The sequence below is a fragment of the Panulirus ornatus genome, chromosome 7 (assembly GCF_036320965.1).
Source record: "Panulirus ornatus isolate Po-2019 chromosome 7, ASM3632096v1, whole genome shotgun sequence".
NCBI classification, from domain to species: Eukaryota; Metazoa; Arthropoda; class Malacostraca; order Decapoda; family Palinuridae; genus Panulirus; species Panulirus ornatus.
The window spans coordinates 35178855-35194861 of NC_092230.1; the positions used below are offsets into that span (position 1 = coordinate 35178855).

Sequence of the window (16007 nt, forward strand, 5' to 3'; positions counted from 1 at the left end):
TGAGAGATGTGTTCAACTTTCTCTCTATTAAATTCCATTAAGTTCTCATCTGCCCATCTGTAGATATTATCAAGGTCTCTGAAGTTTTTCTTTATCTTCTACACACTCTGTTGCTTTACCTACTCTTATGTCATCAGCAAAACATAAAAACAGTCTTTCTTACCTCCTTATGTACGTCTGAGATCATTATTACAAAGAATATTGCAGCCAGTACTGTTCTTTACAATACACTAGGCAGTATATCTTCTTCAGATACATTTCCACCTGAAACTACTTTGAATTCTCTGTTGGTTAAAAAGAAAAATCAGTTTTGTATTCTTTCCTTTTACATTTTGACTTACTACTTTCTTTAATAACACTTCTTAATTTACTTTATCAAATGCTTTTGTAAGATCAAGGAAAACAGTGTTCATTCTTTTCCCATGCATGAAGCTTTTGTCATTCTAATGGACTAGCAGTTGTGTCTTCATGCTTTTACCAGGGACAAAACCATGCTCTCATTCATTAATGAATCTGTTTGAATTGAAACATTTCATTATGTGTTTTCATTATTCACTTAAATACTTTATGTGTGAAGTAAGGCAACCAGTTCTGTATTGTTACAACAGATTGGTGTTACATACCATTTCGTGTATATGTGCTATGTTTGCTTGGTCTGTACTTTGTCTCAGCAGCATTGTAAAAGGTTTAGATATTATTTCTTCTGTATTCTTTAGGAAGATTGGTGGAATTCCATCTGGCCCTGGAGTCGAGATTTAAGTTGATCAGCTGCTTTGATTATGTCACTTTCAAATGATTATATTTGTGAGTGCATGCTTGTTGTAATCATAACATTTTATCATCTGTTTCTTCATCCTCTCTTGTACTAAACACTGACTTATATTAGCTAACATATGCTTATGGGGTTTATTTACATAACTGGATATTTGTTCTTTTAGCTAACTATCATTTGACATATGCTTTTGGGGTTTATTTATGTAACTGGATACTTGTTCTTTTAGCTATCATTTGACATATGCTTTTGGGGTTTAATTATGTAACTGGATATTTGTCCTTTTATCTGTTCTTGTAAGTGAACAGAACTTTTGGGTTTTGGCCTATACACTGTATTACTGTTTCTTCTTTTAGTCTCTGTTCCCATAGTAGTGATTCCATCATTTCCTTGTCTGTAGTCCTTATTTCATATTCTAATTGTTCTATTCTGTCTTCAGTTGAAGCAATTCTTATTTTTTTTATTCCATTCTCTTTGTGCATTTTAAAAATTGTTTTCTATCCCATGTGATCTTTCTCTTCTTGTTATACTTTGTTTAATGTAGAACTAGTTTTGTGATCATTTCATTTACCTTCAAGTAGAAGATTGCCATGTTTGTTTTTACATTACTGCTGTTCAGAGTGGGAGATACATGGCATCAAAAAGCTGTGTTGTAGATATCTGGGAGTGGATTTGGCAGCGGATGGAACCATGGAAGCGGAAGTGAATCATAAGGTGGGGGAGGGGGCGAAAATTCTGGGAGCCTTGAAGAATGTGTGGAAGTCGAGAACATTATCTCGGAAAGCAAAAATGGGTATGTTTGAAGGAATAGTGGTTCCAACAATGTTGTATGTTTGCGAGGCGTGGGCTATGGATAGAGTTGTGCGCAGGAGGGTGGATGTACTGAAAATGAGATGTTTGAGGACAATATGTGGTGTGAGGTTTGATCAAGTAAGTAATAATAGGGTAAGAGAGATGCGTGGTAATAAAAAGAGTGTGGTTGAGAGAGCAGAAGAGGGTGTTTTGAAATGGTTTGGTCACATGGAGAGAATGAGTGAAGAAGATTTACCAAGAGGCTATATGTGTCAGAGGTGGAGGGAACGAGAAGTGGGAGACCAAATTGGAGGTGGAAAGATGGAGTAAAAAAAGATTTTGAGTGATCAGGGCCTGAACATGCAGGAGGGTGAAAGGCGTGCAAGGAATAGAGTGAATTGGAACGATGTGGTATACCAGGGTCGACGTGCTGTCAATGGATTGAACCAGGGCATGTGAAGCGTCTGGGGTAAACTATGGAAAGTTCTGTTTTTCAGATTAGGATATTGATACAGATATTGATAAAACTTGGTCTATTTACAAAACAAGGACACTGGTATACAATACACATATTTCAACAATTGTGTTCATGTGTTTGTGAATATGGACTGTCACAATACAAAGAGTTCAAATCAATTTTTCTGAGTGGTGTACAATAAGATGGCACTGAAACAAATGTACACATGAAACATTCACAACATTCTGGGGACATTTTCCATCGTAAATAAATAATAACACATACAGTCATCAACAGTAACTTTAGCAACCTTTTTATGTTTGATGTAAATTATATATCTAGGAATTTTATGTACTCTGTAGGGACGTTATTCTGACCAATCACAAAGTCTCTGATAAGTTAATCTCAAAATGATGCAAGATGTTCTTGTCCCAGCCAGAAGCACTAATACCTGCACACATATGGATCAACTACCAATCACAGCTGTAGGTAAGACAGTGCTGTCACAGCATTATATGAGACAAGAGCTCCTGCTCACACATTAGTTTACTACCAACCAAAGCATGAGATTTGACAGTGGGGCAGGGCTTTGGGGCCTTAAACACAACCAAGTCAATACTTGCTGAAACAAGATTCTGTAAATTTTCTGTATATTATGCAAAATTTAAAGACCTATTTTGTGTTACACTTATTTATCAAATCAAAACTGTTTCAGTAAGCTTAACTTTGACCTGTTTTCACCGTAATTATTTTAACAACATTTAAAGGTATAAAAAATCTTTTACAATTTCCAAATGTTCAAAACACTGAAAATCTATATATCCTGTTCAACATTCACATTGTGACTAGACACAAAAATTATGCTAATAATGTTAATCTACCATGCAATTGAAATCTTTATTGCCATCTATAATTAAGAGTCAATATCTAGTCACCACCTGCATGGCAGTGCTTTACACTGTCGATGGAACTCGTCTATTTCTACAGTCTTTGGTTTACAGGGTCATGATGAACATTATTGTATGATGCTTACATCTGGCTCAATATTTGTACTGATCATTATAAACTATGTAATTTACTAACCCGTCATAAACTTAGTGTGACAAAACTCATGCACAAGTGTGGGCAGCACATTACAAACCAATTGCAAATTTTTTCACAGTAATATAATTATCAACACATGTTGGGAAACTTCCCCTTCATAATGTTAAACCTCTCTGCACATTTGATATAAATGTTTGGATGAAAACAGACTAATTTCAAACAGAAGTGATGCCATGGTCAAGTACTTAGAAAACCAGCCTTTGATTTAAAGGCCCTAAACTGAATGACAATATGGTTTCCTTTTGGGTAAGGGACTTTACACCACACCTTATCAGACCCAAATGAATACGGTTAATTGCTTGTCTAGAAAGGTAAATGCAGGCTGTGAATCGCACTGGCTGTCTGTTCAGGATGTGGCTTGAAGAACCTAAGATACGGAGATCAATACTTCTCTCATATACTCACAGCACATAGCCTCTGTTACTAAATTTTCTGCAGTCCACTGTGTCGTTTTATCACTTGCATGAAACTGTATAAACAATGATCACTTTTGTGATTAAATTTATCTGTCAACAGATATATTACAGCAATTAATTTCATTATACTTCCACCATTATATTCTCATTGTGTATCTCAACATCTGTTTTCCTTCACTGTCCCAATACAGTAGATTGTGTTGAGCTTGTACAAGTTTCTTATAAGTGTTATTTTATACAAGGATTTGTCAGTATTTAGTTGTTGCTCAACTGATCCATTTGTCATTTTCTGAAGACATGAAAATTATGCTAGAATTCATAAGATTAATTTATACATAATGATAGATTCAGGGGTACTTCTTGCATAGGATCAGTGTATCTGTTTTCATGCAGTATCAGAAAAATATAACATAACTGTCTCTTAATTCATTCACAGAGAATGATAGTCAATCAGTTGTTTTACCAATTTACAAGGGAACTTTATAACTCATGCACTAAGAAAAACTTATGTTCATATGATACACCACATCTAGTTGGATCCAGTGTGTGAACTTTACTGGGAATAACTTTTTCTCAGAATCTCAAGTGTCAGTCCAGAAAGCAAGCATTTATCTTCACAATGTTCTCATCACTAAACTCAGCCACCTTCATCCAACATCTGATGGTTGAAATCAGTACAAGTGGGTTTCAAGAGGTATGTCAATAATCCCAAGCTTTCCTGTTAAGCTCTGATATGCAAAGTTAAAGATTCTCATGTTGATTTGAATATCACATTAACACTAGTTTTGGTACTTGGTAACACTTTGTATTATAATACTGGAGAATTTAATTAAGGTACCCAAAGGAAACTTTATCCAGTATTTGCAATATTGGTGTTGCTGGCTTTTATTTTTCAGTTCTTTGGATAAGATGCAGTAAAATGTCCATCACAGATTAAATTCTTTACATTTAACTGGCCTACAATAACGGACAAGGAAATTTTAGTCTGTTTTTGCACGGTGGCAACCATCAGAAAATGAAAAATTTCAAGCCTAACAATGACCAATATTAATTATACTTAAATGTTCAGATAACAATATATATAATTTCAGAAATGTTTAAGAACTGAATCTTTATAAAGGATTCCTGTTATTCTAGTCTTATTCCGATATTTTCGTTTGAGTGATCCTTTAACCTTTAGTCACTCAGTTTTTGTAGTATCTGAACTTTTGCTGAATTTGCTTTTAGAGACTAGAGCTGCAATGATGGCATTGGACGAAGATGCAGAGGAAGAAGACGCAGAGGATGAAGACGATGAGGATGTGGATGCCAAGACAGGTGAGCAGACCTTGTGATGGGAGTCCCAGTCCTTGTGCTGGCAGAAAGGGCCACAATATCGCGCCAAGTTGCAGCCACTGCACGTCTCATGGGCTTTCCTTCCACAGTTCCAGCACGCCTGCAGGAGAGCCACAGTCAGGGGCGTGTGCAGGAGAGGGGCTGGGGCTAGTACAGCAACCTCTTGATTTTCTGGCAAGTTTTGTTTTGATTTTGTTTTTGTAGTGTTTAACATTTCTTATTTGACTCCAAAATGTTCTATATTCCCTGCTTATAAAGTTATATAATTTAGTACCATCACAAATTTAATATGAATTATGCCCTATCACATGACCTGAACTGTTATCTTTCCAAATAACAAAGTTTAGCCACTCTAGAGCACTGACATGACAGTCATCAACTTTGTAAAATAACAAGTGTACCTGTCAACTGGGCAGGGAACTTGGCATCACAACACAATTCAATGTATAGTACAGCACAGTACTATCTGAACAGTATGGTGTCTCTTACCATTATAGTTTAAGTAAAATTTAAGCTTAATCCTATTAAGCTAATCCACATGTGTTTAAGAATTTCTCAACAAATTTATTGCCCATAAACTAATGACTTCTTTAATAATATTTATTAAGCTATGAAACTGTACTTGAAAATAGAAACGAGATATATTCAACACTGTGCTCTCTGTGGCCAATGCTCACTAGAGCAAATAACAAAACTTATGCTGGTTTAGCCCCGCCCCCTGCCGTTTAATGACTGTTTTTATGAGGAAAATAATGAGGCAAATACACTGCTGATAAATAAGACAAAAGAGCTAAGATGAGTTTTGATTATAAATATCATGCAATATATGATTACTGTACTGTAAAGTTCAGTACGGTATTTTAAGTTCAAAACGCATTACTGGAAAGGACACAAAGATTCTGAGACTTAAGTTTGTGAACTTCTGTTATATAACTTTTTCAGTTCATTTCAGCTGGAAAATGGTGGCATCCACACTAATGTAATAGGATCTTGTGAACATGATGGTAGTGGTAAGGTACACTAGCACCAAAATAATCACAGAGACAGTCAAGCTTAATAAGAGGAACTCCTAAAATCAAATTAAAACTACTTCCATATATAAGTGTGTCTAGTAAATACTAAAGCAAACTTGCCAAAATTTACTGAATTCTTAACTAAACATGTGGACATGTCCTCACTGGAGTTATCATTCAAAATTAACTCAAAATTTGAAATAAACTGAATAAATAGAAAATATTTTACAAAGATCATGGAAGATATTTTGAAGTGGTGAGCATAAGTAATTATATAACTATTTCTTTCAGTGCAATGTACTAATAGCCTATCTCATGCATAGGAAAAGAGACCATTATTTGTTTTATTACTTTAAAACAACCAAAGCTGTTCACAGTACAATATGATTTGTGTCATACTAATAATATTACAGACATATTTGCTTTTTAGACTAATATGTGGAATGAAAAACACAAAGTTGTAGCACAGTAATGCAAGTTTCCACTGACTGGTGTGACTTCTTCTTAAATAAGGAAGAAGATGACAAGAGAAACCAGCTCTGCCAGCCTGCCTCTTGCCTGGGATCATAACTGCATCTTCAAGACCCAAATGCAGTATGCTACCTCTTCAGTATGTAGGGTAGAACACCAAACCCCCCTAAAGGAAGTGTCTGAGGTACCTGCTGAGGCTCTGCCCGGGGTTCGGAGGGGTCCCGTCGCCCCACCTCCCGTAGAAGGGCCTCTACCTTGGCCCTCTCTGCTGCTACTAGTTCCTGTGCTCGGGCCTCTGCTGCCCCAATGGCTCGCTGCACCTCTGCTACAGCTGCTCTCCGAACTTCTGACACAGCCTCCTCTAAGACAAAGATGGAAGTAGATAGTACAGTGACCTTCACTCTGATACAATTATAGTGTAAATTTGTAAGAAAATGAATCAATTTGGAATACTGAGGAAGTATACTGGCTTTCAGAGTCAATATGTTTTATTGTGACAAATTTTTCAATATCAGTGTTACATTTATTTTGTCATAAAACCAAGCATTATGGATTTAGGATTATGAGAATGTGTTCATATTAAGTTTGGAAAAAAGTTTTAAAGAGGAAGTCTTTCAGTCATGTGATGTGCAGGTTAAGAAAACTACATGCTTTGCCAAACATGCTGTTTTATACTGGGTAAGAGGTTTCAACATACTAACCATAATTTGTGAAGTGTCCACCACTCCCCATGCAACAAGTTCCAGGGTTCAGCTAATAAATAATGTGTCTCAGCAGTACTATTACACTACTGCCCTTTCTAACAAAGTAGTTATCAAAACTGAAGTACAAAATTGATATGAGAGTACGTTGGGTAGAAAATATAGCTGTTTTTGTGGCACCTGTTTATCTTGGCAGACTCTTAGGGATAATTTAGTAAATCATCACTGTTGTCTATCTATCCAATATTAGCAGTCATCTCCCAGTGATGCTGTCTATCTTTCCAATTTTAGCAGTCATCTCCCAGTTTAGTGAAGATATGTCTGCTGACCTGTAAGGGTCAAATACAGCTAACTCTATAATGTTTACAGGTTTTACTCAGCTTCTCAAGAAGATCCATTAATTTGGGTTTAGCTTGAGTTATGCCCCTTATAAAATGGTTTAACTACAAACTTAACCTGGCTCATGATTTTATGACTTGACCTAATTAGTACAAGTCAAATGCATTAAAATGTGCATTTTATAAAGTTACTACCCAGCATCTAAAGAATTGAATGGCTCGAGTCCATCAGTCATTTGAATTTTGCATGAGCTTCTTCCTTTACAAAGTTGTAATCTACAATTTGAATTTCATTCCCAGTAATTATATTGCAATACAAGTGACACAAATGTTCCTTGGAACACTCTCTGGTTTTAATCATCAAACTGAAACATTCATCATTTGGTGGTTCATGATCAACAGCAAAATACATCATGAGACAAAATTTCCATGCTACTGAAGTGAACTGTGCACAAGTGTAAACTTTCAATACTTCACCGTAGTAGACCAATGGTTAATAAAGGATTAATTATTTTTTTCATTTTCCATACTTCTGCATGGCTTTAGGAATATAACTTGTTCTTAAGAGTTTACTTTCCTACCACTTTAGTTATACACAAAGTGTAGCTTTAATGATACTCCACCTTACACCATGGCAAAGGCAGATAAAGTATCTATTTTTTTTCATTTTTCAAAATTCTGACTGAAATTTTAAAACCTACTGGAATATTTTTTGTTGTGTGGAAGAGGGTGGATGTGTTGAAAATGAAATGTTTGAGGACAATTTGTGGTGTGAGGTGGTTTGATTGGGTAAGTAATGAAAAGGTAACAGAGATGTGTGGTAATAAAAAAAGTGTGGTTGAGAGAGCAGAAGAGGGTGTGTTGAAATGGTTTTGTCACATGGAGAGAATGAGTGAGGAAAGATTGACAAAGATGATATGTGTCAGAGGTAGAGGGAATGAGGAGAAGCGGGAGTCCAAATTGGAGGTGGAAGGATGGAGTGAAAAATGATTTCAAGCAATTGGAGCCTGAACATAGAGGAGGGTAAAAGGCATGGTATACCAGGGTCAACGTGCTGTCAATGGATTGAACCAGGGCATGTGAAGCATCTGGGGTAAACCATGGAAAGTTTTGTGGGGCCTGAATGTGGAAAGGAAGCTGTGGTTTCAGTGCATTACACATGACAGCTAGAGACTGAGTGTGAATGAATGTGGCCTTTTTTGTCTTTCCCTTGCGCTACCCTGAGAGAGAGAGAGATGCTATTTCATGTGTGGTGGGGTGGCAACAGGAATGGATGAAGGCAGCAAGTATGAATATGTACATGTGTATATATGTATATGTCTGTGTATGTATATGTTGAAATGTATAGGTATGTATATGTACGTGTGTGGGCGTTTATGTATACACATGTATATGTGGGTGGGTTGGGCCATTCTTTCGTCTGTTTCCTTGCGCTACCTCACTGACGCTGAAGACGGCGATTAAGTATAATATAAATATAAGTAATACTTGATCGCCATTGCCAGTGTTAGCAAGGTAGTAACAGGGAACAGATGTACAAAGACACATTCACTCAAATACACATATATATACAAGTACACACATCCACATACAATACACATATATATACAAGTACACACATGCATGTACAATACACATATATTTACATATATACACATGTACATATTCATACTTGCTCGCCTTCATCCATTCCCAGCCCTACAGGAAACAGCATTGCCACCCAGTGTAACAGCGAAACAATGCCAAGAAACAGACAAGGAAAGGCCACAACCATAGACAAACTGTCATGTGTAATGCACTAAAACCACAGCTCCCTATCCACATCCAGGCCCCACAGACCTTTCCACGGTTTATCCCAGACTTTTCACATGCTCTGGTTCAGTCCATTGATGGCACATTGACCCCAGTATACCATATTGTTCCAATTCACTCTTTTTCCATGCATGCACACCTTTCAACCTCCTGCATGTTCAGGCCGTGATCACTCAAAATCTTTTTCATTTCATCCTTCTATTTCCAATTCGATCTCCATGTTATCCTTGATCCCTCCTCTTCTTGCACATATATACTCTTTGTCAAGCTTTCCTCTCATTCTCTCCATATGTTCAAACCATTTCAACACACACTCTCCTGCACTCTCAACTCCACTCTTTTTGTTACCACACATCTCTCTTACCCTTTCAATACTTACTCGATCAAACCACCTCACACCACATATTGTCTTCAAACATTTCATTTCCAAAAATATCTACCATCCTCTGTACAACACTATTAATAGCCAATGCCTTGCAACCATATAATATTGTTGGGACTACTATTCCTTCAAACATATCCATTTTTGCCCTACCAGATAATTTTCTCTATTTCCACACATTCTTCAGCACTCGCAGAACCTTTGCCCCCTCCCCAACTCTATGACTCACTTCCGTGGTTCCAGTTGCTGCCATGGCACCTCCCAGATATCTCAAACACTTCTAACAATTTTTCTTCATTCAAACTTACATCCCAACTGACTTGTCCCTCAACCCTGCTGACTCTAATAACCTTACTACCTTACTTTTATTCATATTCACTTTCAACTTTCTCCTTTCACAGAGTCTTCCAAACTCAGTCACCAACTTCTGCAGTTTTTCCTTTCAAATCAGCCACCAGTGCTGTATCATCAACAAACAATAACTGGCTCACTTCCCAGGAACTCACATCCCCCACAAACTGCACACTCGCCCCTCTCCAAGACTCTTGCATTTACCTCCCTTCCCATCCAACCCATAAACAAATTAAACAACAATGGTGACATCACACACCTTCTGCCACAGACTGACCTTCACTTGGGAACCATTCACTGTCCTCTCTTCCTGCTCGTGCACATGCCTTACACTGTTAATAAAACTTCTCACTGCTTCTACCAGCTTACCTCCCACATAATACATTCTTAACACCTTCCACAATGCATCTCTAACAATCACTAACAACAATCATATGCCCTCTCCAGATCCATAAATGCCACATACGCCACATCAAATCCATCTATTTTTCTATTTCTCACACATTCTTTTAAGTAAAAACTTGATCCACACATCCTCTACCCCTTCCAAAACCACACTGCTCCTCCGCAGTCTGATGCTTTGTATATGCCTTCACCCTCTCAATCAACACTTTCCCATATAATTTACCATGTATAATCAAGAAATTTATACCTATGTAGTTTGAATACTCACCTTTGTCCCCTCTTCCCTTTATAAAATGATACTAAACATGCATTCCACCATCCTCAGGCACTTCACCATGACCTATACATACAATGAATATTCTTACCAACCAATCAAAAAACAGTCATCCCCCCTTTCTTAATATTTTCAATAGAAGTACCATCCACTCCAGCTGCAGTGATGCATTTCATCTTACACAAGGCTTTCACGACCTCTTCTCTTTTCACCAAACCACTCTCCATGATTCTCACTTTGCATAACACCTTAAATCTACTACTCTATCATCAAACACAATTAACAATCCTTCAAAATACTCACTCCATCTCCCCCTCACTTCATCACTAAGTGTTATGACTTCCCCTTTTGCTCCCTTCACCGATGTTCCCATTTGTTCTCTCATTATGATATAAACACTGATTTTCTTTAAGCCTTATCATCTTTCTTGCTTTAATAAGGTAGCATCAGCAACAAATGAATAGAGGCCTCACTTTCATATATATTCGCTCTTGCCGAACTCATCACTTAGGAAGTGTAATTACTCATATGATTAATAAATAACATAACTAACTTATCAAATGACATTTCTAACAACCAAGATCCTTTTGGTATAATATTTTCATTATTTTTTTTTTTTTCTATTATACTTTGTCGCTGTCTCCCGCGTTTGCGAGGTAGCGCAAGGAAACAGACGAAAGAAATGGCCCAACCCCCCCCCCATACACATGTATATACATACGTCCACACACGCAAATATACATACCTACACAGCTTTCCATGGTTTACCCCAGACGCTTCACATGCCTTGATTCAATCCACTGACAGCACGTCAACCCCGGTATACCACATCGCTCCAATTCACTCTATTCCTTGCCCTCCTTTCACCCTCCTGCATGTTCAGGCCCCGATCACACAAAATCTTTTTCACTCCATCTTTCCACCTCCAATTTGGTCTCCCTCTTCTCCTCGTTCCCTCCACCTCCGACACATATATCCTCTTGGTCAATCTTTCCTCACTCATTCTCTCCATGTGCCCAAACCACTTCAAAACACCCTCTTCTGCTCTCTCAACCACGCTCTTTTTATTTCCACACATCTCTCTTACCCTTACGTTACTCACTCGATCAAACCACCTCACACCACACATTGTCCTCAAACATCTCATTTCCAGCACATCCATCCTCCTGCGCACAACTCTATCCATAGCCCACGCCTCGCAACCATACAACATTGTTGGAACCACTATTCCTTCAAACATACCCATTTTTGCTTTCCGAGATAATGTTCTCATCTTCCACACATTCTTCAAGGCCCCCAGAATTTTCGCCCCCTCCCCCACCCTATGATCCACTTCCGCTTCCATGGTTCCATCCGCTGCCAGATCCACTCCCAGATATCTAAAACACTTCACTTCCTCCAGTTTTTCTCCATTCAAACTCACCTCCCAATTGACTTGACCCTCAACCCTACTGTACCTAATAACCTTGCTCTTATTCACATTTACTCTTAACTTTCTTCTTCCACACACTTTACCAAACTCAGTCACCAACTTCTGCAGTTTCTCACATGAATCAGCCACCAGCGCTGTATCATCAGCGAACAACAACTGACTCACTTCCCAAGCTCTCTCATCCCCAACAGACTTCATACTTGCCCCTCTTTCCAAAACTCTTGCATTTACCTCCCTAACAACCCCGTCCATAAACAAATTAAACAACCATGGAGACATCACACACCCCTGCCACAAACCTACATTCACTGAGAACCAATCACTTTCCTCTCTTCCTACACGTACACATGCCTTACATCCTCGATAAAAACTTTTCACTGCTTCTAACAACTTTCCTCCCACACCATATATTCTTAATACCTTCCACAGAGCATCTCTATCAACTCTATCATATGCCTTCTCCAGATCCATTTTTCATATAATTCTAAATTTAGAAAAACAAGGCTGAATAGCATTTTTTCTTTTTTTTTCAAGCCAAAATACTTTATGCTAGAAAACTGAAAAATAACATTATGAAGCTATACTACTTAATATATTAACCAAAAATCATTTAAAAACTTTCCTAGAAATAAGAAATTGCAACTAAAGAAATTAATTGACTTTTTGCCATACTACCCTTAGTATCCTTAAAAAAAGTTTATGCAAAATTGATTTTTATGAATTAACTCATGCTGCTTTTAATTTGCAAACACAAGCCTGGGATAACCTTGGGAGTGAGACTAGTTCCATGTTTTATCAAGAAATGTCACTATATGAACTGTTTACACATTGCTAGCTGATGGAAGGATGGTGAGATGTGTGAAAAGCAATCAATATTTTTCACTTTCTACCGGTATTTCTATCCATTTTTCATCATCCAAGTGGACAGTGAAAATGAAACATATATATATATATATATATATATATAAAAACGGCCCAGTCCTCTGTTCTTAACGCTACCTTGCTAACGCGGGAAATGGCAAATAGTTTAAAAGAAAAAAAGAATATATATATATATATATATATATATATATACAGCCAGAAGAGTCCATCACAGAATTAATTTGACACATGGTCTTAAGAGGATAGCTTGGAGTTTAGTGCATCAACAAATTTGTCTGATGCTGGAATTTGCAACCAAGTAAATTTGGATCTATCTCTTGTTCACTCTCCCCCACAATATCCATACACAGTTGGCTTTACTGATCCATATACAGTTGCTTCTACTGTGTTGTGTTTTTTCCACAAAAATTTAAAAATTTACATGTTATACTTGGTACATTTTCGTAATCCTGGGATATCTCAGGATGGGATATACAGGGTAATTAAGTATACAGTAATTTCTTAACACGAAATACTTTGTGTTACTTTGCCTACATGTATATATTTCAGAAATGAAATAAAAAACAGGACTTCTTTAAATGATTTTAAAAATAAATGGGGTTTGTTATGCCATTTGCCAAACAAGCATATTCCCATAATCATTGCAGTCTTGTGTAAGACTATTGGTTGGTCAGCCACAGTGATATATACTTAATCCTGTATGAAATATGAATGACTACTTTGTCATTTGCAGGCTCAATGTTGGCAGGGTATAGTAACTAAGCCAAGTCTGGACACTTACTCCTAACTGACTGAGACTTGAGATCTGATGTATGGTGGCTGGTGAATGCTTTCAATTGATTTTCAAGTGCAAATAATTGTTGTCAATTGATACCTAGTTTCCAGGGCAAGGCATGCAGTTCTCCTAATTCACCCCTTTCCAGGGCAGTCATCACCTCACAGTTTATGCAGATCACTAGAAATACTTTGCTGTGATAATGGATATATTACAGTCAACACATAATTGATGTAACTCACCAGCCTTGCGTTTGACCTCTGAGACTCTTTCTTCAGTAGTGCGGATAGACTGAGCTACTAACTCTGCAGCATGGCGTCGTACTTCTGCATCATAATCAGCCCTCTGTCGAAGATCTGTGGTACCCATGGCACTTGCCCTGGATACTCCACTAGCCCCTTCACGGTCTTCCCTCTGCTGCAACATTGTCAGTGCTCGACGAGTTTTCTCCACCATACTCAGGATACATGTCAGCATCTGGGCAGAAATGTCAGTAACAGTATTGTTCAAACAGCACAAATAGAAGTCTACATGTCAAAATGTACCATTTCTGCTTATTTCCATTTTATAATCTTTTTCATACTAATAAATACAGAATTTCATAAACCAAAATATCAGACTATGAAATATTAAAAGTACTACTAATAATAATTATTTTGGTATTTCCTTTGTTCAACAGGAAGCTGTTAATCTTTTCTCTTAAATGGACTGATCAGAGATAAATAATTCTTTACATATTAGTGGAGTGGTTGGGTCTGAAGCTATGTTGTGAAGATGAGAGTGGGATATTTTACTTTACTCCATTGTACATCAATTTCTCAGATTAGATATTGAAGAAATAAGTGCAACAGAAGTAGGAAGAGGGGGGGGAGTTGGGTGGTTTGGATGGATTTAGGACTGGTATTATGTTAACAAGTTTCCACATATTAGAGATTTTGTGTGGTCAAATCTAGTTGAAGATGTCTATAAGGATATAATTTACAGCTGGGTCAAAACATTTTACGAAAGTTAATGATGTTGACGGGGCCTGTTATAGGAGAGTTCTTCAGGGTATAGTAGTCCTGATGGTGTTGTAAGGATGCAAGGCTTGGGCTCTAGATGAAAATGTACAGAAGAAAGTGAATACATTCAGAATGGAATGTTTGAGGACAATATGTGGTGTGAGGAGGGTTGATCTAATAAGAAATGAGAGGGTTGGAGAGATGTGGTAATAAAAAGAATATTGTTGAGAAAACTGAAAAGGGTTTAAAATGGTTTGGACATAAGGAAAGAATGATTCTAAGTGCTCTGGGTTTGAAGATGCAGGAGGGTGTAAGTTGTACATAAGATAGTGTGAACTAGAGTGATGTGGTATACAAAGGGTGACATGTTGTCAATGGAATGAACTAGGGCATCTTGAGCAATCATAGCAAATTATGGAAAGGTCTCTAGGGACTGGTTGTGGATGGGGAAAGTGGTTTTGGTGCATTACACATGACTAGAGAATGGATGTCAGTAAATACAGCCCTCCTTCGTCTGTTCCTGGCACCACCTTGCTATTGCTTATATCATCTGTATCCTATGCCTTCTTCAGATCCATAAATGCCACATACAAATCCATCTGTTTCTTTACATATTTCTTACACACATTCTTTAAAGCAAAAACATGATCCACACATCCTCTATCACTTTCGAAACCACACCGCTCTTTCCCAATCTGACACTCTGTACATGCTTTCACCCTCTCAATCACTGCCCTCCCATACAACTTACTGGATACACTCAACAAACTTATGTCTCTGTAGTTTGAACACTCACCTTTATTCCCCTTGCCTTTATACAATGGTAATATACATGTATTCCACCAATCCTCAGGCACCTAACAATGATCCATACATACAATGAAAATCGTAACTAACCAATCACCAGCACAGGCACCCCCTTTCTTAATAATTTTATATGTAACCACCTTGCCACGTTTCACACGAAAGGCTTTCACCACCTTTTCTCTTTTCACCAAACCACTCTCCATGACTCTCACTTTGCATACCACCCCAACAAAAACACTCTAGAGTTGTTTTGTCTTAGCCTCTGGGTGATTAGAAGCCTTTGCTAAAGGATTCCAAATTCTTGGCTCCTCTTCCATTTTGTTTATCGAAGCCAATACCTCAGATATTAACTTATAAGTGAACCTATAGCATTAGATACTGATATAGATATGGAAACATTAAGAATTTGCTCCATTCAGCTTCCATAATGTGCATAATTACAAACAGAAGGGCCACTGTATCATCAGACACATTCAACAGTCCATCA

The 16007-nt window shown here is 37.5% G+C and overlaps 1 protein-coding gene and 1 long non-coding RNA gene across 8 annotated transcripts in view; one reads left to right on the forward strand and one right to left on the reverse strand.

Moving 5' to 3' along the window:
* Positions 1 to 2082: 2082 nt before the first annotated feature.
* Positions 2083 to 16007, reverse strand: part of LOC139749519 (protein CBFA2T2-like) — a 330017-nt gene continuing 316092 nt past the window's right edge. For 6 of the 7 annotated variants that reach the window (XM_071663482.1, XM_071663476.1, XM_071663477.1 and 3 more), the window contains 3 exons: positions 13955 to 14189; positions 6549 to 6721; positions 2083 to 4976 (listed from right to left, as the gene is read on the reverse strand). In XM_071663482.1, the coding sequence (XP_071519583.1) occupies positions 4722 to 4976; positions 6549 to 6721; positions 13955 to 14189 (663 nt within the window). In that variant the 3' untranslated portion in view covers positions 2083 to 4721. Of the gene's footprint in view, positions 5048 to 6548; positions 6722 to 13954; positions 14190 to 16007 lie in introns of all 7 variants that reach the window. The other variant, XM_071663483.1, reaches the window with a different exon arrangement.
* LOC139749522 (uncharacterized) lies at positions 4098 to 6575 on the forward strand. The gene is made up of 3 exons (XR_011712986.1): positions 4098 to 4235; positions 4769 to 5054; positions 6407 to 6575. It is a non-coding gene; the product is annotated as an uncharacterized lncRNA (long non-coding RNA).